Source organism: Hirundo rustica, chromosome W (assembly GCF_015227805.2).
Source record: "Hirundo rustica isolate bHirRus1 chromosome W, bHirRus1.pri.v3, whole genome shotgun sequence".
In the NCBI taxonomy this organism is placed as follows: domain Eukaryota; kingdom Metazoa; phylum Chordata; class Aves; order Passeriformes; family Hirundinidae; genus Hirundo; species Hirundo rustica.
In genome coordinates this window covers 7,001,176-7,028,669 of record NC_053487.1, presented here as the reverse complement: position 1 = coordinate 7,028,669, position 27,494 = coordinate 7,001,176, and the positions used below count along the sequence as shown (strand labels likewise).

The following is a 27,494-nucleotide window of genomic DNA, read 5'->3' as shown; positions in this document are numbered from 1 at the left end:
CTTTGACCTGAGTGTGGTGGGTCCACCCGTGTTCTGCTGTCTTGATGGCTGTTTCTGTGGTCAGCAACACTTGGAAAGGTCCATGCCACTTAGCCACTAGTGGTGCTTCTTTCCACTCCTTAACTAGGACCCAATCTCCCGGTTGGATGTTGTGAACAGCAAAGTCCAAAGGCAGGGTCTGTGCCAGCTGAGCTTCCTGTCAAAGAGATTTCACAAGAGACAGTATCCTGGCCACATATTGTTTTAAATATACATCACTTATCTCTACCCCCCCACTAGGCTGGGAATTGTAAGGGTAAGGAATTCCAAACACCAGTTCAAAGGGAGATAATTGAATATCTCCCCTGGGTCTAGCCCTATCCTTGCTAAAGCTAGTGGCAAGAGCCGTACCCATGGCATCTTAGTTTCTATTACTAGCTTCAAAAGGTGTTTCTTTATTTCTCTATTCATCTTCTCTACCCGGCTGGAACTCTGGGGATGCCAGGGGGTGTGGAGATTCCATCTTATCCCCAGAGCAGTCATAACTCCTTGAAGAATTTTTCCTGTAAAATGAGATCCCCTATCTGAGTCTATTGCTTCTACAATCGCATATCTTGGAATTATTTGTTCCAAAAATACTTTAATAACTGATTCTGTAGTTGCTGAAATGGCTGGAAATGCTTCTGGCCACCCTGTTAACTGACATACTATTACTAGAAGGTATTTAAACCTTGCCACTCGTGGCATTTCGGTAAAATCCATCTGGCATCTCTGGAAGGGACGTATAGCCCAAGGCCTCCCTCCCCTGGCAAGTTTCTTTGTAACTCTGTTATTGGTTTTAGCACAAATCAAACAACCTTCAATAGCTCTCTTTGCCAGGGTAAAAAGACCCACAGCAACATACATTTTGAGGAAAGCTTCTGCCAGTCCTCGAGAGCCCCAATGGCTCCCTTCATGGAGTTGTTTTAATAACTGTGAAAAGTGCATATTATATGGCTCTACGCAAGATATTTACTATATGTATTATGTTGTATTGATTGTTAATGTTGTATTAATATTTTGATAGTATGGTAAATGTAGTTTTGTAGTTAAAATGTAGTTCTTATGTACCAACCACAGGAAAATGTAAATCTTTCAGAGAAAAAAGAATTTACTACTTCCTTATCAGAAGAGACCAACTCCTCCTGCCTCTCTCAGCCCTGAAGACACCATAGAGATTAAAGGAAAAAAGTGATACTAACCAGAGACAATTCTTTGTTTGAATGGAATTTATGCATCATGTATGAAATGTATGAATATTCAACAGGCTATTGCTTTTAAGAGATAATCCTTTGTTAACAGGGGTCCTTCTCTGGAACTTTTTGCTTGGGGAGGCACCCAGACATCTGTAACTTTGTTTTTTATTGTCTCGTATTGTCCTAACTCTAATTGTTCAATTTTTTTACTCTAATTCTATTTTTATAACCATCTTATTTATTATTAAACTTTCAAAATTTTAAAAACTAGTGATTGGCGTTTTCCACAATAACTGTAAGGCCAGAGCCTTTGGTATCCACTGTTTACCATCCCTTGTAAACCAATTACCCCATTTTTCCTCTGCCCCACTCTTTTTAATTATCTCAAGTTCTTCTGGTGAAAAAGACAGTTTCTCTGGCAGTGATGCAGTTACTGGGAGCAAGGGGAGGATCTTAGAGATTTCTGGTGACAATGCAGCTTTTCGAGCTTCTTCATCAGCCAGTCGGTTTCCTATTGCCTCTTCTGAGTACCCTGTTTGGTGCCCTTTAATGTGCATTATTGCTACCTTTTTTGGTAAGTTCACCACCTCCAATAGGGGAGAGATTAAGTTCTCATGAACTAACTTCTTTCCCCTGCAGGTTAATAAACCTCTTTCTTCCCACAGTTTCCCGAATGCCTGTATCACCCCATATGTATATTTAGAGTCAGTAAAAACATTCACTGTCTTATCCCGGTATAATTCACAGGGTCTCACAAGTGCATACAGCTCTGCTGTCTGAGCTGACCAGGTGGATGGTAACCTCCCCCCTTCCTTTAGTTGCTTTCCATTCACGATAGAGTATCCTGTAAATCGTTTCCCTTCTACCACCTTTGAAGACCCATCAATAAACACATTTTCTCCCTCAGGCCATGGAGTATCTCGTAAATCTTTTCTAGCCCAGGTCTGGAGATCTAATACCTGAATGCAGTCATGGGTTTCTACCTCCCCCTCCTCTTCAGGGCCGTTCAAACAGGAGGCTGGGTTAAACCCTCCCCCACTTTTAAATTCTAAATCCTCCTGTTCCATTAAGCAAGATTCATACTGAAATAACCGAGCGCTGGTCATCCATTTCGAGGCTCTCTCAGTTAACAAAGCTTTAATCTGGTGTGAAACTTTAACAATCAGATAACCTCCCCTTGTCAGCTTTCGAGCCTCAGCCACCATCAGAGCTGTAGCTGCACAGTTTTGCAGACAATGGGGTCAACCCCCGGCCACCGGGTCTAAGAGTTTTGAAAAATAAGCAACAGGCCTCCGCGTCCCCCCATGCTCTTGCACTAAAATTCCTTTACAATGACCCTGTTTAACATCCACATATAGTTCAAATTCCTTTTCTGTGTCTGGAATTGCTAAGACTGGGGCATTAACCAATTTGTCCTTTAATTTTTTAAAGCTTTGCTCTCCCTCTGGTGTCCATACTACAACATTAGGACTGTCTTGGGTTAAAAGGTCATATAAAGGTCTGGCCACAACAGAAAAATCTTCAATCCATACTCTACAGTACCCCACCAACCCTAAAAACTGCCGTAATTCCTATTTTGTCTTGGGTAATGGTACTTGTAAAATCCCTTGTATTCTTTCCAGATCAATACAACCTAACCCCCCAATCAAAGTATGTCCTAAATATTTGACCTTTCTTTCTACCAACTGCGCCTTTTTTTCAGACACTCCAAGTCCTTTCTTAGCAAGAAAATAAAGCAGCTGTACAGTAGCGTCCTCAACCACCTTTTCCTGTTCCCCTGATAAAAGCAAGTCATCAACATATTGCAACAACCTAACTCCTGAGGGTGGAGTAAATTCTCTTAATATTTTCTGCAACGCTTACCCAAACAAAATTGGCAACTCGGTGTAACCATGAGGTAAAACTGTCCATGTCAATTGTTGTTTTACCATTTTCCCTCTGTGATATATGTCCTAAAGTTAATTCGTGTTAAGCAATAGAATATGTAATTCGTTCGCAGCAGAATGTAATAATGTATCATATAGCATTAATCTACTTTAAATTGGGTTTAAAAGCAATAAACTAAAAAGTGCATACAGGGTTAACTGAGACGAAAGCTGCACGGTGGAGCACGGGGAATCTCTGCCGGGAATCGTTGCAAAGACAGCATAAAGGAACAGAAAAGGGAGATATGGGCCCTGACGATCTCCTGATTCTATCAGATCACTATCTTATCTGTTCCGCCCGATGTTACCATTTCCAAAACTTCTCCAGATGCAGCAATCAAGACATTGTTCAGCTATTCAACGGACCCCGGACACGGACATGAATATCTAATGAAGCTACCATGAGGCACGAGTCTCACGGTCTCAGTCAGCCCTCAGCGAAAGACTGTATAAAAATCCGCAGTATGGGGACCCAATTTATGAACTGAGAGGGTAACAGGCTGGCAGAGTCAGTTACTGTGTTCACCCAGTGCCGAAATCCCGGGATTCGACGCTGTCCCTTTTAATTGTGGCTACCGGAGACTGTGTTTGAGTCTCAAAATAAAATTCTAAATTTTGATTCACTGAATTTGGCTTATCGTGTTTATTACAAAGTTGGTGACCCCGACGTGATGGTTTGATAGTGGGACCCTCGGACCCTTGTCTCTGGCCAGGAGGCGCCCTGCTGAATTCAGCAGCCTGGCAGAGCCGTGGGACCTTGTGGAACTGATCAAGCCACACGACGAACTTAAGCAGAAGCCACACTTAAAAGGGGGATAGGCGAGATCAGAGCTCTCGGGGAACTCAGGGAGGTCTGGGATACAGGACCTCCAAAGCCGCGGCGAAGATACAACTCGTAAAAATCTACGCGCACGAAGAATCCATGCAGGAAAAGGATCGTGAGTATTACGTGGTTGAGTGAGGGTGACCGAGCGTGTGAGTGAGACGTGATTTTATCACGAAGCGAGTGGGGACCCCAAAACCGCAGTTCCACTTCCCCGCGAGGGGTGTGGTCGGTCGCGGGGGAAGCGAAAGTTTCGGGAGTAAAACGCACCTCACACGTAAAGCCCATAAACTTGGGGAGTTTTGGGGGTCGGTCACAGGAAGGCTGGAAGGGAAGGGTACGCCCTCAGGAGTTCCGGGGATTGGTAAACCTTTCAGCCTAGGACCAGGGAAGGGTCCAGGAAAAAACAGTGAAAAGAGAGCTCAAAAATCACCAGAGAAAAACCCCGGGAGGGATCGATCACCCTTAAGGGCCAGTAGCTGGTGACTCTATATCATGGGACAAAGGAAAAGTAAACCCCAAGAGAGGGTCACAGGGAAATCCAAGAAGGGAACCACTAAGGAGATTCCCAAAATCCCCTTTGAAAGTCCTTTGGGATGGATGTTAGAACATTGGGAGGAATGTCCTATACGGAAGAAAAAGTCTAAAGAACAAATGATATATTATTGCATAGAGGCGTGGGGGGGGGGTTGAAGTACGAGACCATGTAACCTGGCCCGTCTTCGGGACCTTTGAGGGGTGGATCTGTACTGCTTTAGTGAATTACGTGAGGAAGGGAAAGAACAAGGAAGAATATGAGTATGCTCAAGTTTGGGAAAGAACCGATACCAAACTTTTACCGGTAAAACTTAAAGGTCCTGCAGGAACCTCGGGTGATAACTGGGAACCTTTAGATAATCTTCCCCCACCATACCTCTTGCCTCTGCCTCCACCAAACCCGGGAATCCCTCAGAACCTCCCAGGGTCTGGGCTTTCCCCTGGGCAAGGGGCCCCCTCCCCTCCGCCGGTTGCGTCAGCTCCGCCACCGGAGCTACAGCTCTCACAGGCGGTTGCTATGCCCCCGCCGTCAGGACTCCCTCCCCCGCTAGAACCCACGCCAGCTCTTCAATTGTCCCAGCAGAGCACACCGCTTTCCAAACCCCAGACCCCGCTCCTCGATTTCCCAGCACCCGAATTGGATTTGGCCCTGTTTCTCGATCCCGCTGTCCCAGCCCCGCAGAACACTCCCCCTGCTAGGCAAGCTAGGAGACAGTTAAAAAGGTTGAATGAAGCGGAAAGTGAGAATGAAGGGGAAAGAGGTAACCTCTTCCCCCTGAGGGAGGTGCCCACGGCCCCAGGAATCATCGGATATGTAAACGTACCGATCAATACTAGCGATGTGAGAGCCTTTAAAAGGGAAATGGGAAAGCTTATGGATGATCCATTGGGGGTGTCAGAAAGACTGGATGAATTTCTGGGAACTAGCATCTATTCATATGAGGACCTTACTGCAATTTTGAGGTCATTATTTAATACAGAAAAAAGGGAAATGATAAGACAAGCCGGGATGAGGAAGTGGGAACGCAGGAACCCCCAAAGCACACCCGGGGATCAGAAATGGCCAAGCCAGGATCCCCGGTGGAATGCTCAAACAGAGGAGGGTAGAAGAAGTATGATTGACATGAGAAATATAGTAATTCAAGGCATCAGGGAGGCGGTACCCAGGGGACAGAACCTAAGCAAGGTATTCTGTGAATGCCAAGGGAAGGAGGAAACCCCTACTGAATGGTTAGAGAGATTGAGAAAAAGCCTGCAAGTGTATTCCGGAACTGATCCCGATTCTCCCGTGGGAGAGGTGTTATTAAAAATACAATTTGTGGCAAAGTCATAGGAAGACATACGGAGAAAATTGGAAAAAATTGAAAATTGGCAGAAAAAGGGGCTACAGGAACTACTAAGGGAAGCTCAAAAGGTATATATGAGGAGGGATGAGGAAAAACAGAAAATACAGGCAAAGGTATTAGTGGCAGCTGTAAGGGAAGCCCAGAAGCAAGAACATCCCCAAGACTCGGGGAGAACACTCAAAAGGGCCCCTCCGAAAAAGCCAGTTTTTCCCCAGAAAAGGACCCATGGTAATCAGAACGAGGGACCCGAATGCTTCTATTGTAAGAAGAAAGGCCACTTAAAACGGGACTGCAAGAAAAGAATAAGGGATGAGAAAATATTCCAGGAAGATTAGGGATGTCAAGGGCTTTTTATTTTGAGGTCCATAACATCTAAAGAGCCCGTGGTAAAACTTAAAATAGGACCCGAGGGAAAGGAGATGGAGTTCCTAGTGGATTCCGGGGCCGAGAAAAGTACATTTAAACAATTGCCCCCGGGGTGTCAAATCAGCAGGGATTCTATGATGGTTATAGGAGCAAAGGGGGAACCCTTTATGGTTCCCGTAGTAAAAAATGTAGAAATAGAATCCGAGAATAAAATCTGTTTAGGGGACATGCTATTAGTTGAGGAAGCAGATTATAATTTATTGGGCCGGGATCTAATAGTTGCATTAGGCATTAGCTTAATAGTCAGGGATTCAAAATTAATGGTCAGCTTATATAAGTTGACCGCAGAAGATGAGAAAAAAATAAATCAAGAGGTATGGCATACGGGAAGGGAAGCGGGGAAATTGGACATGGAACCAATTTCAATTGAAATTGAGAAACCTGAGGACCCCATAAGGGTAAAACAATACCCTATTTCCCTGGAAGGGAGGCGGGGACTAAAACCTATAATAGATGATCTAATAAAAAAGGGAATTTTGGAACCATGTATGTCTAGGCATAACACTCCTATTTTAGCAATCAGAAAAACGGATGGGAGTTATCGTTTAGTGCAAGACCTAAGAGCAGTGAATGAGAGAACTAAGACCCGGTTCCCTGTAGTGGCCAACCCATACACCCTCTTGAACCGGGTCTCCCCAGGGGATGTATGGTATAGCGTAATAGATCTAAAAGATGCCTTCTAGACATGCCCATTAGCAGAAGGGAGTCGAGACTACTTTGCTTTTCAATGGGAGGACCCAGACACTAATAGAAAACAACAGCTAAGATGGGCTTCTCTTCCCCAAGGATTCATAGATTCTCCTAATTTGTTTGGGCAAGCCTTAGAACAACTATTGAGTAAGTTTTCCCCTGGGGAAGGAACAAAAATCCTGCAATATGTAGACGATCTGTTGATTGCTGGACCAAAAGAGAAAGAGGTCAGATATTGCACTATATCATTATTAAACTTTTTAGGAGAAAAGGGACTCACGGTCTCCAAGTCAAAATTCCAATTCACAGAGCCCGAGGTAAAGTACTTAGGACATTAGATTACAAAGGGAAAAAAGAAATTAGACCCCGAGAGGGTAGCTGGCATAATAGAGCTGCCTCCCCCGAGGAACAAAAGACAAGTGAGACAGCTATTGGGGCTCCTGGGGTACTGCCGGCAATGGATAGAAGGATACAGTGAAAAGGTAAAGTTTTTATATGAAAAGCTAACCACAGAAAAAGTAAAGTGGACTGAGCATGATGAGAGGGAGTTGAAGCAGCTAAAGGAAGCCCTAATAGCAGCCCCTGTCCTGAGCCTCCCCGATGTAAACAAACAGTTCCAGTTATTCATTGATGTTAGCAACCACACAGCCCATGGAGTCCTAACACAAGATTGGGCAGGGGATAAAAAACCTATGGGTTATATCTCGAAATTGCTAGATCCAGTAAGTAGGGGATGGCCCACATGCTTACAGGCAATTGTGGCTGTAGCCCTACTGGTAGAAGAAGCTAAAAAGATTACCTTTGGGGCCCGTTTAATAGTCTATACCCCCCATAATGTAAGGACTATCTTGCAGCAAAAAGCAGATAAGTGGCTTACAGATGCAAGACTTCTAAAATACGAGGCCATACTTATACACACACCTGAATTGGAGTTGAAAACAACAAAAGCTAAAAATCCAGCTGAATTCCTTTTTGGGGAAGCATCAGAAGGGCCAATACATAATTGCTCTGACTTAACAGAACTCCAAACAAAGATCAGGGCAGATCTAGAAGATGAGGAACTGGAGGAGGGGGAGAAATGGTTTGTGGATGGATCCACCTGAGTGGTGGAAGGGAAAAGAAAATCAGGTTATGCCATCATAGATGAGAAAACAGGGGAGGTAATCGAATCAGGCCCTCTAAGTGCATCCTGGTCAGCCCAAGCATGTGAACTATATGCTGTCCTACAAGCTCTGAAAGGACTAAAGGGAAAGATTAGGACCATTTACACAGATTCAAAATATGCTTTTAGAGTAGTACACACCTTTAGAAAAATTTGGGAAGAAAAGGGATTAATAAACACTCGAAGAAAAAATCTAGTGCATGAGAATTTAATACGACAAATCCTAGAAGCTATAAGGGAACCAAAGGCTATTGCTGTAGTATATGTAAAAGGGCATCAAGTGGGAATACAGTTCAGAACTAGGGGAAACAACTTAGCAGATCAGGAAGCAAGAAGGGCTGCACTTCTTACCCTAAATGGCCCGGAAGACCCCAGAAGTGAGCCCCAAGAGTTTCCCCCTTGCCCCACTGAAAAGGAGATGGAGGAATTCAGGAAAATAGGGGGAACACTAGACGATGGGAAGTGGAAACTACCTGATAGGTGGGAACTAATACCCAAGGCCTATGCCAGGAAAATACTGAGAAGGTTGCACCTACAGACCCACTGGGGAACTCAGGCCCTAGCTGAGCAATTTCTGAAATTCTTCGGATGCAAAGGTATCTACGAATTAGCAAAACAAGAAGTCCAGGAATGTATTATATGCCAAAAGATAAATAAATCTAGAAGCAGGCAAGCCTCACCGGGAGGACGTCCTTTAGCCTACCGCCCTTTTGGGAGAATTCAGGTGGACTTCACTGAGTTACCTAAAGTGAGGAGGCATAGGTATCTGTTAGTATTAGTGGATCAATTAACCCACTGGGTAGAAGCATTCCCCAGTCCCCGGGCAACTGCCCAAGTAGTAGCAAAAAAATTATTAGAGAAAATAGTGCCTAGATATGGAATTCCAGACTCCATAGATTTGGACCAGGGGACACACTTCACTTCCAAAATCATAAAGCACTTAGCGGATGCCCTAAGAATTCAATGGGAGTACCATACACCATGGCACCCCCAAAGCTCAGGACAGGTGGAATGGATGAACCAAACATTGAAAGCACAAATATTGAAACTTATGCTGGAAACCAGGATGTCATGGGTGAAATGCCTCCCCTTAGCCCTTCTGAACATCAGGACCCAACCACACTCAGGATCTGGGCTATCCCCTTTTGAGATGCTATATGGAATGCCATATGAACACAGAATGCCAGTGGGACATCCTCGAATTGAGGATTGCCAAATGCAGTCTTGTTTCAATTAATAAAAATTTACAGAAGCTCCGAAAACGTGGTCTGGTGTCACAGAGCACTCCCCTGGGATTTGCAATCCACAAGATCCAACCAGGTGATAAGGTGTTAGTCAAGACGTAGAAAGAAGCACCGTTGACTCCTCATTGGGAAGAACCCTTCCTCGTCCTCCTGACCACTGACACCGCAGTAAGAACCACAGAAAAAAGTTGGACACATTCTTCTCGAGTAAAAAGAATCGAGCCAAGAGACAACCCTCCACAGTGGAAAGTCACCTCTGCACCAGGGGATTTGAAGCTGAGAATTCATCGACAGACCCGATAACCAGCAACTACTCGATAAGTTGTATCCAAGCAGGGTGTCCCTGCTATCCTTTTGCTCATTTTAAGTGTGTTCATTGTAAACAAATTTGGGTAGCTCATTGTTACAGGGGAACCAAACCTTAGAGCCTGTGTGGGAATTGTAAAGAGGAAGAAAGGGAGCTCACAGACCGCTTTCTATATGTTGCCACTGAAGCAAGTATATTAGAATTAGACTCCCCGGAGTGGTTCCATTTATTCATAAATGGGTTAAGAAGTAATCTAAATAAAAGGGCTAAACCCCTAGTAATTGAGTGTAGAAGGACAGTAAAGGTACCTTGCATAGCGGACCAAATAAAATTGGCCAGGTGGGGACAGTACAAAAGGCGATATGCTCAAAGGACTAACCATGGAGACCCTGAAGAATATCCTTGCTGCCAAGAAGATGGTTTACCTCGCCGCCGGTGGCAACCCGGTGGGCAGAGGTGAAGGCAGAGGGATACACCTATGGGCAATCCTGGTGATCCTGAGTCTAGCCATGTACCCCACGAATGGCCTCCCCAACCCTGAGGGGCAAATGGGGCAGGAAAAAGAATGCCTAAAGGAGAATCAGCGAGAGCCCACCAGGAGCCAAAAAGGAATTTTCAAGGCACATTTTGACTGTCCAAAGATCCAAAAAAGGGGAATTTGTTCTCACAACGAAAGTTGGTTTAAAATATGTGAATTAAAGGAAAATACGATATACCACAACCCAGTGGCAATGTCTAGGAAGAGGAGAGAGCTAGATAGTATACCTGTAATTCCTATATGTGAACAATGTAACAAAACTGTGTGGGTTGGGGGTAAGAAAGAGTCCACTTTTGTAGCCTATTTGCGGGTAAACAAGCTGTGCTACGAGCAGAATAATTTAGGAATGTGCACCCTGAACGGAAAAACTTATTGGGTGGGGCAAAATACAAAACTCCAGACAGCTGCTTTAAAAGCGGGCCCATCATTCTCGATATGTTAAGTGAAAATGATGAAAGAGTCTGTCTGAAGTTAGAGAGAACCTTCTGTTTCTCTCACAATGAGGAGGGGATGGACCCAGAAAGCAAGCTACAGAGAGTTGCTCAAGAATTAAAAAGGCAGGAGCTAGAAGCTAAAAGGAAAAAGATGGAGCAGGAAAAGATGAAGTCGCTTAGTGAACAGTACGAACAATTAGAGAAACAATCTAGTGATTGGAGCCTGCCAGCCTCTAGCAAAAACCTTTTTGTAGACCTAGTGCAAGAAATTGCCACTGAATTGGGGCTGTCGAATTGCTGGATTTGTGGGGGATTAAAATCAGCTGAGAAATAGCCCTAGAAGGGAGAGAGCCTAGCACCAGAACAACTTTTGAGATGAGATAACCAAATAATAAAAACAATGTCACGACCAGAGGGGTGGACCTTAGATAAACAAATAATAAGAACCACCTGCATTAGCAGAGAAGGAAATACATACACTGAGATAGTGGGATATACCCCTTGTTTATCCACTTTAGCTGTTAACTCAAATAATAGAACAAAGATCTGGCAACCAGAGCCACCAGCTGGATTCTGGAGCAGAGGAAAAGAGGAAGGATGTAAATAGGTAAGCGAGATTGAACTGTGTTAAAATAGCTTGACAGGGGCAAACCCCTACCAGTCGCTAGCTAATTTAAAGAGATTCTGAGAATGGCCAGAAAGCATAGAAAATAAGTAGAAAGCCCCAAATGGACGATACTGGGTCTGTGGGAAAAAAGCCTATAGTGAGCTACCTCACAAATGGAAAGGATCCTGTACTCTAGGAATGATCAGACCTTCATTCTTCACACTACCCCAGTCAGATAATAACTTGTTAGGAGCTCCATTATATGAAACCCTTAGCAGAAAAAGAAGGGAAGCAAAAAGGGAACTCCCGAATGCCGGGGAAAATCAGAAATGGGGTAGTGAAGAATGGCCCGCAGAACGAATAATAGAATACTATGGTCCCGCAACATGGGCTCAGGATGGGAGTTGGGGTTACAGAACTCCAGTCTATTTACTTAACAGATTAATCAGACTGCAGGCCGTAGTAGAAATTGTCTCAAATCACACCTCAGATACTTTAGAGCTGCTGGCACAGCAGCACTCGCAGATGAGGGCTTTTGTGTACCAGAATAGGATCACTCTGGACTACCTGTTAGCAGAAGAAGGAGGTGTGTGTGGAAAATTCAATGAATCTGAGTGTTGCATTGAGATAAACGACTACGGGGAGACTATTAAGAGACTAGCAGCTGAAATAAAGAAGGTAGCTCATGTACCTGTCCAAAAATAGAACTCAATCCTCCAGGCCTCCTGGTGGGATCAATTGTTTGGGACAGGAGCCTAGTGGAAGAAAGTGGGGTTTTTCATCTTGTGTTCAGTGGCTGGGGTTATCTTCTTACCATGTCTAATTCCTTGCTTAATCAGACTAATTCACACAGTAGTTCAAGGGATGCAAATAGCATCATTGCCAACAGATCCTAAATTGGCATCAGGGGGTCTTAGCAGAAATAATACAATACCAAAAATCATAAAATTAAATGAGAAAAAGAGCAGAGCAGCGGAAGTGCTAGCAAAGTGTGAAGCTCAAATACAAGGAGGAAGAAAAGAAAGAACATATTAGGGTGAGCCCGCAGAATAGAGACTATTAAAAATAATAAAAACACTTTTTTTGGGGATAGTTAGTTAAGAAGCTTTTTTATCAGAATGAGAAAAAAGGCAATAACCAGAACACAAATTAAATAAAGTATATAGAAGGGGAGGGATTGTGATATATGCCCTAAAGTTAATTCGTGTTAAGCAATAGAATATGTAATTCGTTCGCAGCAGAATGTAATAATGTATCATATAGCATTAATCTACTTTAAATTAGGTTTAAAAGCAATAAACTAAAAAGTGCATACAGAGTTAACTGAGACGAAAGCTGCACGGTAGAGCACGGGGAATCTCTGCCAGGAATCATTGCAAAGACAGCATAAAAGAACAGAAAAGGGAGATATGGGCCCTGACAATCTCCTGATTGTATCAGATCACTATCTTATCTGTTCCAGCCCGATGTTACCATTTCCAAAACTTCTCCAGATGCAGCAATCAAGACATTGTTTGGCTATTCAACGGACCCCGGACACGGACATGAATATCTAATGAAGCTACCGTGAAGCACGAGTCTCACGGTCTCAGTCAGCCCTCAGCGAAAAACTGGATAAAAATCCGCAGTATGGAGACCCAGTTTATGAACTGAGAGGGTAACAGGCTAGCAGAGTCAGTTACCGTGTTCACCCAGTGCCGAAATCCCGGGATTCGACGCTGTCCCTTTTAATTGTAGCTACTGGAGACTGTGTTTGAGTCTCAAAATAAAATTCTAAATTTTAATTCACTGAATTTGGCTTATTGTGTTTATTACACCTCCTTCCTCATGTTCCTACTCAAAGGCAAAATACTGTTTACTATCTTCTGCAATCAGACACCCCCAGAAAGCATCCTTTAAGTCCAGTACTGAATAATGCTGGTGTGAAGAAGGGATCTGATTCAGGATTGTATAGGGATCCGGAACTGTGGGATGCCTTGCTTTAAAAATTTTATTTATTATTCTTAAATCCTGCACCATTCTGTAGGTTCCATCTGGTTTCTTAACTGGCAGGATAGGGGTGTTATACATGGCTCCAAAAGACCTGCTTTTAGCAGGGACTCAATGACAGGCTGTAACCCCTTCTTTCCCTCCCTTGCAAGAGGGTATTGCTTTTTTAGACACCACTTGTCCTGGTTGTTTCAAAGTAATTTGGAGAGGCTCTATGTCTAGTTTTCCGTATTTTCCTGGGGCTGCCCACATTTCCAGATTTATTTCAGCATAAGCCTTCTCAGACATTTTACACAAAGATATCACAGTGTTGGACTCTCTGTCATTTTTTACAATACTAATTTGCATTTCCACTTTAGCCATCAAATCCCTTCTCAGTAAATTACAATCACACTTAGGAATGAACAGGAATTCATGTATTTCAAACCTGTCCCCCATATCTATTAATAGCGGTTGAATAAAATACACTCGCTCATCCTTTCCACTCACTCCTTGAATGACTAATGATCTTTTTGATAATTCCCCCCCCCCCAGGTATAAAATTTAAAGTGGATCGAGAGGCCCCTGTATCTACCAGAAAACACACCTCCTCTCAATCTGGACCCACCTTAAAAGTTATCAAGGGCTCCTGAGTTGTGGGTCCTTGATATAATGGGAGCCCCTGACACCCCTAACACTCCATTTCCATTATCCTCTGGACTTCCTCCTCCTGAGGGTCCAGTTGTTTCTGCAGACACTCCCTTTTCCAATGCCCTTCTGCTGCCCGGCAGATAGCACACTGGTTCCTTCCCAACCTCTGTTTGGGTCGGCTCCCCCCTGCCGAGGAGGGAATGCCTCTGCCACTTCCCTGTGGCTGACCCTGTCTCCTCTGTCCCGGGGGACCCCTTGGACCTTGTGGTTTATTCTTCCGTGGCTGCAAAAACTCTGCCATCATCTTTGCCTTAGCCTTGACTTTTTCCTCATCCCTCCTTACATATATCTGCTGTGTTTTTCTAACTAGTTCCTCTAGAGGCTTGTTCTGCCACTCTTCATCTTTCTGTACCCCTTTCCGTATGTCAGGCCAGGCCTTTGTAACAAATCGTACCTTCAACAGTGTGTCAAAGGCTGGTCCCTCTGGATCCATCCTCCCATGTTTCCACAAGGCCTCTCTAATCCTCTCTAACCAATGAGAGGGGCTTTCATGTTTCTCCTGTTCTAAGGACATAGCCTTAGCTATGTTGTTAGTTCTGGGAACTGCTGATTTAATTGCCCTAATCAAATAAGTACAGAAATCGTGGAGGCGAGCCAAACTGGTCTCCTCATTTGGGTTCCACTGGGGGTCCACCTGGGGGATGGCATCATCCACTGTAGGTACATTAGGTCCAGCCCCCCCCTGCTGCTTGTGGATGTTCATCCTCCCACAGCTGCAAAATCATTTGTTTCTCTGATGACCCAAATAAAATCCCCAGGAGAAAACCCCAATCCTTCCATGTATAATCCGCATTTCCCAAATATTCTTCTATCTTTTCCCCCACCCCTATGGGATCATCCAAATATGGGGGTAATTCTTTTTTCAACCTCCTTATATCCTGGGTAGTAAGTGGTACAATTACAAACCCAAACCCTCCCCCCTGACCCCCCAAAGGAACTTGGTGGAGTGGCATCTGGCGTACCCCTGTCTCTTGGGTCTGGGGGGCTTCTGGTGTGCTCAATTGATTTCCTCTTCTAGTTCTACGTGGTGGTATGATAGGCTGCTCCCTTCCCCCTACACCATTATTATTCTCAGGTGGGGCTGTAGGAACAACATTCCCCTGATCCCTTTGCTCTGGGAGTTGAGGATACAGGGGACCTGCAGCTGGTCCTGGTTCAGCTGGCAACACTGGAGGACAAGACAGGGGAAGGTGCTGAAGAACATCCCAATTCTCACCAGTTCCCCCTTCCTCCCTTTTTTCCTCTTCTCCCTTTTTCTTTAACACGTAGATTTCTTTTGTTGCTTGTCTAAACCATATCAATCTACATTCCCTTTCAATCCATCCTTTCCAATTCTCCTCTAAATACTTCAACAAAATTCTACACAAACGAATCCTATCTGTTCCATAAGGTGGCCACATAAGCCCCTTTGGAAACTTATACTCCGGCTACACAAAATAACAATATTTTACCATCATCTCCATAGTTACCTCTGGGTGAATGCATAGTCTGTCCCAAGACCTCAGCATTGTCCCCAAGGGACTCTCCAGGGGTATTATGGGATCGTCATCCCTTTTGCTGGGGCCCCTTCCCAGCTTTACCCTTGCAACCCTCCATGGGTGCTGTGTTTCACCTGTGCTACACTCCATGGGTGCCCTCTCAGGTTTACCTGTGCTGCCCTCCATGGGTGCCCTCCCAGGTTTGCTCCCCGAAGATCCCATTTTACTCACCGGTGAGATTTTCAGTGGTCCTTCCCTGCGGACTCTTCACGGACCCCCCTGGTCCGCCACTCGTCTGTTTCCTGGACAGTCTCGGGAACCCAATCGATCGCCCGGTGCCGGCCGCCACCAAGGGGAGCTGATCACCGAAACTGGGTGAGGCGCACCTTCAGCTCCACTCGCTGCCCGCCGCCCCGGAGGGTGGAAATATCCCAGACAAGAGCCCCCAGATTGTTAGGAAAATTAATCCACGAACACCAGAGGTTTATGTCCAAAAAGGAGACAGAGGAGTCCTTTTTCTTTATTCGAATAAAGGGAGAGGCCATGGGGCATTTCCCCTGGGGTCTCTCAGTTTTTTGGAGGATGCAGCCTCCTTTTTATCCTAATTTCCCGGCCGCATTTCCCTCTCTCTTTCCCCATTGGCTGAGGTACTTGAGAGGTACAGACTTCCTGAAATGCCTAAGATTCCCCTTTTAATGTATAACCCCCCTAATTTTTAATTTTTATGGGATTTATAAGTTTTCCCCATTGTTGCTTTCATCTTTCAATATTCAATTTCATTTACAAACAAACCTACAGTTTGTTTGTAAAGGCAAGTATCTTCTTTTCCATTCATCAATCAGTAGAATCCTTCCCATTGTTTCTCTTATCTCTCAGTGCTAGTTTTATCTACTAGCAGACTCAGGGCTTGTTTGTAAAGACAAATCTTGTCATTCCTCTCAAAACAAAGCCCCTCGAGGTTCCTGGTTGTGTTTATTATTAATGCTGTAGTTGTTGTTGTTTGTTTGCCTTGTTATACTTACTAGTAACAGACTGTTATTCCTTTCCCCATAGCTCTGACTGAAAAGCCTCTTTAATCTTCTAAATTATAATAACTTGGAGGGAAGGGATTGGAATTCCCCATTCCTAGAGAGGCCCCACCCCTCCCTAGCAGATACCTGTCTTTCAAACCAAGACACTACCACTCCTATACATCATCTAAATGGGGAAGAAAAAGAAACAAATGCCAGATACAAAACCTCAGAAAAATGTTCCACACCTAAGTTAGATTTATTCACAACAGCAGTCATGATTGTGAATAAAATCCAACATATAAATTTGACAATTCACCGATTTGTTCTTTTCTGACATCCACTGGAACACAGAATTGATTAAGAGCCAATCATAATAGAACACAATAATATTATTAATAATCAATTTCTCCCCTGCAATATTCTCCCTTTCATATGAAGAAGAAAAAAATATAAATATCTAACACTCTAGGAATAGAAACAATTAGTAAGCTGCTTCATTGATTTTAGGCTGAGGACAAATGTGAGTTATCTGCTCATCCACAGACAGGGAAGACACAGGCTTCTGGCAAGCCAAGTCTTCCACAAGCAGGACACATGTACAGTGTTTGTAATTCATGCCAAGGACATCACATCCACTGCAAACCAGCAGCCTGCTGACTGACATGAGCACCCAACGTGTCTGCAGCCGAAATGCTTCTGTATTGTAGTAAATGTCATACAAATCACTAGAAAAGTGAATTCCTCCTCAAGGAACTATTCTCGAAGTTTTCTAGAAGTAATGACATTGCTGGAAGTTCCTATGAGGAACAGAATGGGTTACACACAACAAAAAGTCTGGGTGATATCCCACCTGTTTCCTGGTGTCCATCAGCAGATTCCTGCTTCTCAGTTCATCGGTAACTTGCCCATGAGATCAACTGGCAAAAACTGGGATCTGGAGTCTGAGAGCGACACTGGAGAGTCTGTGCTGGTGCCAACTTCAGCTGGGGAGTCACAGGAGGAGTCTGCACTGCTCCTGTTGTCATCCAGGGCGTGTGAGGATAGACTGAAAACACAGCAACACCAGGGCATGAGAAACGAGGTACTGGCTCAGCTAAGTGCCCAAAACCAGCCCAAATCATCACAAAGCCATTCTAAACACACAGGTGCATCTCTGAAGGAGCAGCAAGCCCTGTGATCTGAAATACACCTGCAGCTACACACAGTCACTTCCAGACTCACACAGGACACTCTGCCCATTTCCTCTTTTGTTCACCCAAAAATGGGGCACAGATCAGAAGTTCCAGACTGAACAATCCATTGCCAGCTTTACTCCATCCTCAAAGCCCTGGGCCAGCACAACAACCGGAGGCCTTTTTGCCAACAGAGCCACTGATAAATTGTCCATCCTCCATTGTACTACATATTTCACGACACAAATTCATAACTACAGCTGATCTATCATCAGTGATAGCAGCAAAGTGATTTTTTTTAAATTACCATCTCCTACACCAAGAAGCAGCAATTGAACCCACACTGCTATCCCCACTGTAAACGGGGTGTGCAAAAAAGATATGATTTTAAAATACCTTTAAAACATCTATTTTGCTATTACCACTCAAAGCTTCTGCATGACTTGTACATCAACTGAGAGGCAAAAAGTCAGAAATACTGTGAACAACCCTTGACAGTTGTGTGGTCACACCCTATGTATGATTAACCTTTTGACTGAAACACTAGATCAAAATCCCTTGCTATTACCAATCACTACAATTTTTAACAAAGTACTTTTTATCTCCTCCCAGCTCCTCTGACCCTCCAGGGAGGGTCAGACATCCTCATGTTCCTCTGTGGCTAAGAACAAGGGAAAAGAAGAAAAACCCAATTAGCCCAAAAACCATCAGCATTCACATTTGACTGCAATTTGAATCAGACTCCAAAAGCTATGATCCATGAGGTGTCTTTTCATACATATGCTCAACACCCCATGTTATCAGTCAGGCCTAAAAACTGCAGAATTGTAGGGAACATTGCTGACTGTTTACTTTGATAATTTCAGTGCTGTAACATTATGAGATATCTCTATTAAAAAAAGACAAAAAACAAGCAAAAAAACCTTCAAGCATTATCACTGCTAGAAAAAAAAATATTTTAATGTTTCTGCTGAAAGGGACAATAAACAGCACAGCATTTACCATGCCCCAAGGTCCGCCTGATGTGCAGCCTCAGGGGTTAGCATGTTGGTGGATCCTTGGAATAATCTTTTTGGGTGATCTTCCATCTCTGTCACACCTTTGGGAAGACATACCGAGTGATAAAAATTATGACTCATTTAAACGAAAATCTACTTTCAGTGTACTTCTACAGAGCAAACAGAAGAGAGGTTCCAACTTCCAGTATTTCATATGTAGAATATAGAATTTAGATGCTGAAATTTTAAAGACTGTCTATTTCCTGGAACCATTTTGTCCAAGCTTCAGTACAGTTTAATGAATAATTAACTAAGGCTTAAATATCAGATATTTATTCTTCAGTAGTGAAGAATAATCCTTTTGTTTCAGTTTATCCAGCTATCAGTTCACTGACCAGCTCCACCAGAGCAGAGAAGCTGAAAATAAGAAAAAGGAACAAGCTCCAGGATTATCACAAAACTTTTCTATCAACTTTGATTTCCAAACATTCTAGGAGAGGAGAGGATAGATATATGCTTAAATAGGCTTTGACAGAACTCAGATGAAAGTGTTTTAAAAGTTGTCTCAGAGCCAGAGGTGTTCTGTAACAAAGGTGAAGCTTGAAGATATAAAAATAGGTGCAATAAAATTTCCAGAAGTTAAACTTGAAGGAAAATGCAGAAAGACAGAGAAACATTTCCTAATAAAGCTGTAAGGTGCCTACCAGGCCTGTGCATCAGCTTTGGGTTTTGAAGAGTTATTTGAAATGTTCAGTACCTGTGTGCTTCAGTTAACCAGGACTTTCAAAGTTTTCTGTTTAAGTTAAATATACCAATAGTTGTATTTATTGTTTTGTGAAGCAGGTTACATCAGATTTTTTATCACATCTATATGACCACAGCAATGGGGAGGAATTAGAACAAAATAATTATTAGCTTTATGGAATAGTAAAATCTAATTTAATTATTTGTCTGTGTCACTGAGACACACAAAGCAGCTACACGCAGACAAGCGGTTTTGCAGAGCAGAGGTTTCTCCGTCTAGCCCAAAAGCTGAAATCTAGGCGGAGAGAGAGCCTCCTTGTTTTATTTTTTACTTTTTATACATTTATGGGTCTAGCAGAAGATTGGCTTTTAGAGTTTTCACCTCTCAAGCCAACTGGCCAAACTAGCCGTCAGTTACAATTGTTTTCAGGTTAGAAATATGCAAACAAAGGACAGAGAATGAAAAACAAAGGATTTGTTTATATTACATCTGTGGGAAAAGGTAGAAAACTGCTCTTAATATTGTACAATAACTAAAAAGATCTGACTCTATTTAAGAAAATCAAAAGGCTATAAAAACTCAGAAAAACCAGGGTAACATGTCTGTTTCATTATGTGTAATATGTTCTATTTCTAGTATCAGACAACTGGACAGAATTATGAAGAAAGCTATATGAATTATTATATAACTAACAATTTGGCCCATTGTATTTGCCAAACCCAAATACTGTACCTTTTCTTTTGACTGATCCAAGAACACTTGGTCGAATGCAGTCAATTGGGCTCTGGCTTCTCCTGCTAAAAGAAGACAAATGCTGCACTGAGATCACCATTAAAAGAGAAAGGTTGAAAAAAGAATCAAAAGATATTCAGAAAACAAACTACTGGGTGGAAGCCACTAAGAAAATAGGCATTAAAACAGCTTATCCAAAACAAGTCCTTTTTTTTTTTTTCCCTGAAGATAGGCCAGGAAGCACAGAACTGAGCAGGAAATGTTTAATTACATTATTTCACAACTGGGGCAGTCTAAAAGCTCTCATCTAGGCACTGACTACATCTCAGTTGATAGGCTGAACTGTGAGGGCCTAGTAAAAATTAATTGTATGCCCACATCCCTCAAAGTAGTAACAAACCCTAAATCTGTTTGTTTTCTTTCCCTCAGAACTCAATTAATAAAGATGTGAATGAGACCAATATAGAGACTACACTGGGAAGACTGAGACATAAACTTTAGAGAATTAAGGATTTTTAGAGGGGTTAAGATTTTAGTTAGAGATAAGCTTTGCTGAAATTAACTAAAGTAGATAGGTAGGCTTTGCTGAAATTAAAAGTTAGTAATTAACTAAGAGAAATTGGGTTTGGGATCACTCTTCCATATTAGAATAACTGATTACTTGTCAACTTTGTTTGGTTAGCTGTGTTTATAATGAAGAATATAGAAACTGATGAATAGCTTTTAGGAACATAAGCCAATTGTAGGCCTCCTCTGCTCAGAAACCCATTGAATGGTCATGAAGACATGAAATAGGAGTCCTATCAAGGGTTCATTTATCACATTTGCATTGAAAAGGTAGAAAGGTCAGATTGAGGAAGACTTCTTTACTTCCTCATTTTGGGGATCCCTCCCCATGAAAAGGACCACCAACCAATTTCAAAGAACAAACTATGCATGCTTAATAGCTTTTTAGCTAATTACTATACAGAGCGGGGAATGGGATGTACCAGAGTTATGAATATGCATTTGTGTTTTGGATATTCAATACTTTTGTAAATAAAAGGACTCTGTAATCACCTGTAAATTGCGGTGTGAATTTGGGAGCTGTCCCGCACACTGTCCAGCGCCATAATAATCATACACTTTCTAACTTTAAACTGTTAGAGAGTTTTTGTCCATCACAGTTGGGTATCGATACCAGATCAATACCCATATTTTCTTTAATAAGTCATTTTGGCGAGCCAGGCAGGAGACTGCTCTCTCTGGCTGTGGGGCCAGCGGGGTCCAGGACCCCTCTGGGCGCCCACCCAGAATTTTCTGGGAAGAGGGCTCCTGCGGTCCCACTGACTACCCGGGGAAAGACCAAAACCTGCTGGAACTACGGACAAAAGGTATGTTTATACTTGAAAATAGGTACTGTTATATGTGTATATGATAATTCGTGCAAATAAAATTGTCATATATATTTTTATGTACTGTTAAAATATATTCTTATAAGCTTTAAAACTCACAAGCCAGAGACTGCAACATAATGTCAAAACCACCTGGACAAAGGAGGGAGGACTTCATTTACAATAAAATAAGTGTGGCCAGCTCGGAGATGAATCGTCCCATCAAGGTGATCCGAGGAACGCCTGGGAGATGAATATGTGATAAATATCCAGAGATTGAGTTAACCAGGGCCATCAGAGAGATACATCTCAATGCCAGATTCTGGGAACACGATCACAGGTGTTCATCACTTTCCGGACATGTTTTGTTCAACTTGCCACAGAGAAAGAACTCCTCATGAATATGTGTAGTCCAAAACAGAAGAAAAGGGACTCAGCCTCGGGCAAAAAAAAAACGTATAAAAAATCGCTCAGACAGGACAGTCGGGGTGGAGCACAGGGGACCCTCTGCTGCAGCGGTCAAACCTGTGTCTCACCCAGCGCCGACACTCGGGCTCGGCACTGACCTTTTTTTCTTTTCTGATAGTGGTCTTTTTTTGTTGTTCCTCTCTAAAATTCTATTTGGACCTTTTTTAATAAATTTCCCTCAATTAATAAATTGGAGCATTTTTTTCATTTATAACAATCTTGGTGGCCCGTACAGGGATCCGATTTAGGGGAGTCAGGGGGACCCTTTTTTGTCTGGGCGGCGCCCCGCTGATTTCGGCGGTTGGACAGGATTGGGGAGTCCTGTAGAACCAATCGGATCCTGGACCCAGAACCAAAACCAGTATCAAAAAAGGGGATAAAATGGGCCCAGAGCTCTCAGGAACTCGGAGCAGAATCTCCAAGGCCACGTTTTTTTTTTTTGTCACTCATAAAAGCTACGTGCACGAAGAATCCACGTGGGAAAAAGGACCGTAAGCATCGCGTGGTTGAGTGAGGGGTGATCGAGCGTGTGTGTGAGACGTGACATTGTCATGAGGCGAGAGCGGACCCCAAAAGCCGCAGTCCCACTATCCCGCGAGGGACGTGGTCGGTTATGGGGGAAGCGAGAGGAATCGGGAAAACTCATTTCACGTGTAAAGCCTGCAACTCGGGGAGTTCAGGGGGTCAGTCACGGGTGGATTGAGGAGGGAAGGTACATTCTTAGGTGTTTTAAGAACTGGTAAACCTCTTCGGTCCAGGACTTTGGAAGTCCAGGAAAAGAAAAAAGGTAAGAGAGCTCACCACCAGTCGTAGGTCCACAGAGCGGTTCACTGTGTGACTGATAGGCTGGTAATATTCAATCGGGATTGACTAAAACCACGGTTTTCAGACCGGGACTGATGTAAGGACTTCGTTCAAGGAATTAAGGTAAGCAAGCTTGTTTAACTATGGGGCAGAAAAAGAGTAAAATTCAGGGAAAATCTCAGGGAAAACCTGGTAAAGGGCAGCGGGACTGCTTACCAGAAATCCCAAGGGGGAGCCCGTTGGGGTGGATGCCGGAGCACTGGGGAGACTGCCCCGAGAGACGGAGGAAATCCAAGAAGAAGATGATTCATTACTGTGTAGAGGTATGGGGGAACAGGGAAATTGGAAAATATCAGTTTTGGCCCACATTTGGCACATTTGATACAAGAATGTGTCAGGCATTATATGATAGTGTATTTAAGGGGGGGAGGAGTTGGACTGTGCCAAGTTGTGGGGGTGTGCTGGTGCCCGGCTGTTCCCGGTCCAAACTCAGGACTGTGGAGTGGACCGGGGTGAGACCTGGGAGCCCTTGGGCAGCCTTCCACCCCCATGCCTGGACCGGGTCCGGGCCCCGGTGCCCACACCGGCGGGTCGCCCGCCTCGGCCCGCACGAGCACCCACGCCGTTGCACGGTGTGTGGCCCTCGGCTCCGGCAGTGCCGGACCCGCTGGGTCCTTTCTGGCCCCTGCCTGTGCCACGGCAGGCGGGTGGTCCTGGGCACACACTCCCACCGGAGGGGCTGCCTCTCCTCTGGCCAGCGGGATGCGGTGCGGGGCGCAGAGGGAGAGCCGTGGCGGCGGTGAAGGGGGGGGGATGGACCCAGTCTCTGCCCCCTAGGGGAGGTACTGGCCGCTCCCGGAGTCATCGGCTATGTGGGTGTGCCGATCAATACGGGGGACATGGGGGCCTTCAGGGGGGAAATAGGGAGGTTGGTGGATGACCCCCTGGGGTGGCGGAGAGGCTGGATGAGTTTTTGGGGAACAGTATCTATTCATATGATGATATATGTGCCATTCTAAGGTCATTGTTCAATGCCGAGGAACGGGACATGATAAGGCAAGCGGCAATAAAGGATTGGGAACATAGGAATCCCCAAGGGGGTAGCGAGGCTGAGGGGTGGCCAGAACAAAGGCCATCATGGAATGCCCAGGCGGAGGAGGATCGGCGCAAAATGATCAGACTGAGGAACATGGTAATACAGGGAATTCAGGGGGCGGTACCAAAGGGGCAGAACATCAACAAAGCATTGGGGGAATGCCAGGAGAGGGATGAAACACCCACCGAATGGCTGGAGCGGTTAAGAAAAAGTCTCCAGATGTATTCGCGCACCGACCCTAATTCTCCTGTTGGGGGGGGAATTTTGCTGAAAACATAATTTGTTGCTAAATCGTGGGAGAACATATGGAAAAAGCTAGAAAAATAGAGAATTGGCAGGAGAAAAGTCTCCAAGAATTGCTAAGGGAGGCACAGAAAGTTTATATGAGAAGAGATGAAGAAAAGCAAAAAGCACAAGCCAGGGTGTTAGTGGTGGCGGTGCAGCAAGCGCAGAAACAGGAGCGGCTGCAAAATCCTGTAAGGCCAGCACAAACCCAACGACCCCAGGGAAAACCTAACCCCCCCAAAGGAAGGGAACAAACAAACAGGTAAGTGGCCCTGAGTGCTTTTACTGTAAACAAAAAGGGCACTTCAAAAGGGAGTGCAAGAAAAGAATAAAGGATGTACGGGCAGGTACAATAGCACTATTAAACTTTCTAGGGGAAAAAGGGTCGAAGGTCTCAAAATCCAAATTGCAGTTCACAGAGCCTGAGGTTAAGTACCTAGGACATTGGTTAACAAAGAGTAAAAAGAAGTTCGATCCGGACAGGATAACAGGCATCATCACCTTGCCTCCTCCCCGGACAAAAAGGGAGGTCAGGCAGCTGCTGGGGCTTCTAGGATACTGCCGGCAATGGATCGAGGGATACAGCAAGAAGGTAAGGTTTCTTTATGAAAAGCTTACCACAGATAGGCTCAAATGGACAAAGCAGGATAAGGTAAGTTTTAAGGAAATAAAAGACACTCTTGTGGCTGCCCCGGTGTTAAGCTTCCCTGATGTAAGGAAACCTTTTCAACTGTTTGTGGATGTCAGCAATCACACTGCCCATGGGGTTCTAACCCAGGACTGGGCAGGGGCCAGGAAGCCAGTAGGGTATGTATCAAAGCTCCGAGATCCTGTAAGCAGGGGGTGGCCTACCTGCTTACAAGCAATTGTAGCAGTAGCAATATTAGAAGAAGAATTAGAAGAAGGTGAGAAATGGTTTGTGGATGGGTCTGCAAGGGTCATAGATGGGAAAAGGAAGTCGGGTTATGCGGTGGTGGATGGAAGGACCGGGGAGGTAGTGGAATCTGGGCCTCTGAACGCCAGGTGGTCAGCACAGGCTTGTGAGTTATACGTGGTATTGAGGGCCTTGTGGAAATTAGAAGGGAAAAAAGGAACAATTTTTACAGATTCAAAATATGCATTTGGGGTGGTACACACATTTGGAAAAATTTGGGAAGAAAGGGGGTTGCTCAATACCCGGGGAAAAGGGCTGGTGCATGAGGAACTAATCAGACAGATCTTAAAAGCTATAAGGGGGCCAGAGGCAATTGCTGTAGTCCACGTAAAGGGGCACCAAACAGGAATGCAGTTCCGCACCAGAGGGAACAATTTAGCAGACAAAGAGGCCAAAAGCGCAGCTTTGATGAAGGTAAGTACCCCGAGGATCGAGGAAGGGGAGGTTCAGGAGTATCCTCCTCACCCCTCCCCGAAGGAAATCGAAGGGTACAGAGAAGATAGGAGGCCGGCTAGAAGGAGGTAAGTGGAAATTACCAGACGGAAGGGAGCTATTGTCTAAGGACTACACTAGAAAGATCCTGAGGAGATTACATCAACAAACACACTGGGGTGCCCAGGCTCTGGCAGAGCAATTCCTGAAATTCTTTGGGTGTAAAGGGATTTATGAATTAACCAAACAAGAAGTACAGGGATGTATGGTTTGTCAAAGGATTAATCGGGCACCGTCCCGACAGGTGGCACTAGGAAGTCGCCCAGTGGCATACAGACCTTTCGAGAGAATTCAGGTAGATTTTACTGATCTGCCTAAGGCGGGGAGATACAAATTCTTATTAGTAATAGTAGACAAACTAACTCACTGGGTAGAAGCTCTCTCGAGCTCTCGGGCAACAGCTCGAACAGTATCAAAATTTCTACTCGAAGAGATCATTCCCCAATATGGGTTGATAAAATGCATAGACTAGGATCAAGGCACACACTTCACTTCAAAAATTATTAAGCAACTGGCTGATTCTCTAGGGATCTGATGGGAGTACCACACTCCATAGCATCCCCAGAGCTCTGGACAAGTTGAGAGGATGAACCAAACATTAAAGGCTCAATTGGCAAAATTAATTTTAGAAACAAAGGTGTCCTGGCTAAGGTGTCTCCCTTTAGCCTTATTAAATATTCGGACCATGCCTCACTCTGAGACTGGGCTGTCACCTTTCAAAATGCTGTATGGGATGCCATATGAACATGGTATGCCAATAGGACATCCAAGGATAGAAGATGGGCAAATACAACCATACCTCATATCCATAAGTAAAAATTTACAGGAATTGCGGAAACAGGGAATCCTGACACAAAATACCCCTTTAGGCTTTCCCATACACAGAATACAACCTGGAGACAAGGTGCTCATAAAAACATGGAAAGAAGTCCCATTAACACCTCACTGGGAAGGCCCTTTTCTTGTCCTCTTAACCACAGATACAGCAATACGAACAGCAGAAAAGGGGTGGACCCACACATCCTGAGTAAAGAAGGTCGAGCCCCGGGAAGAGACAGCAGAGTGGAAAGTCACCTCTCCACCTGGGGACCTGAAACTAACTTTGCGTCGACCAAGTAAATGACTGAAGGGGATCCGATAAGGTGCACTAAGCCCGATTGTGAATGTTACCCATTTGTACACTTCAAATGTGAGTATTGTAATGAGGTTTGGGTTACACACTGTATAAGGGGATATTGGCCAAGGGGTTTCTGTGATAAGTGCCTAGAAGAAGAAAGGTGCCTGACTAGCTGTATCTTAGAGCTTGCCACAAGATTGGGGATAATCAAAGTAGATTCTGAAATTTGGTTTCGTGTGTTCCAAACTGGGATAAGGGGAAAATTGAGATCAAAAGCTAACATTCTTGCTATTGAATGCCGAAAGTTAAATAAAGTACTCTGCAGTGCGGACACAGTTAAGCTATCAAGGTGGGGCATCTTTAAACGGAGGTACACATCTCGGTCCAGGTATGACACCACAGAAGACTATTCTTGCTGCCAAGAAGATGGTTTACCCAGCCACTGGTGGCACCCCAGTGGGTGTAGGTGGAGGCAGAGGAATAATAATAATCGTGGGGATCCTGATCTACCTGAATCTAGTAATGTGCTTCAAGACCGGTATACATTTGAATAACTCGCCCAGCACAGAGGTGCAAGGCCCTGGCAATGGGTGCGGGCACTGCGTACAGACTGCCCAGAAAGAACATGGGGAATCAGAGGTTCCAATATCCTCAGTCCCAAAGAACTGCAGCAAGGGTAAGATAAAGGGGCACTGCCCCAGAGACAGCACTCAGAAGGGAAATTACAGGCTAAAAGAAAAAATAAGGTGGTATACACAAAGGGCAACCTCTAAGGACGGGCAGTCAAAGCACGAGATGCATAAAAGAAATGTTGAGCAAGTATCTATCCCAATCTGTGATAAATGTAACTGAACT

At 44.3% G+C, this 27,494-nt stretch overlaps 1 protein-coding gene across 3 annotated transcripts in view; it reads right to left on the bottom strand.

Moving 5' to 3' along the window:
- LOC120764849 (P2R1A-PPP2R2A-interacting phosphatase regulator 1-like) overlaps positions 1–27,494 on the bottom strand; it is a 113,507-nt gene that overhangs the window by 18,406 nt on the left and 67,607 nt on the right. The window contains exons 8-10 of one of the 3 annotated variants that reach the window (XM_058423892.1): positions 20,071–20,135; positions 18,598–18,694; positions 17,274–17,468 (exon numbers count right to left, since the gene is read on the bottom strand). In XM_058423892.1, the coding sequence (XP_058279875.1) occupies positions 17,309–17,468; positions 18,598–18,694; positions 20,071–20,135 (322 nt within the window). In that variant the 3' untranslated portion in view covers positions 17,274–17,308. Of the gene's footprint in view, positions 1–15,843; positions 17,469–18,597; positions 18,695–20,070; positions 20,136–27,494 lie in introns of those variants that run through there. The other 2 variants (XM_058423891.1, XM_058423893.1) reach the window with 2 other exon arrangements.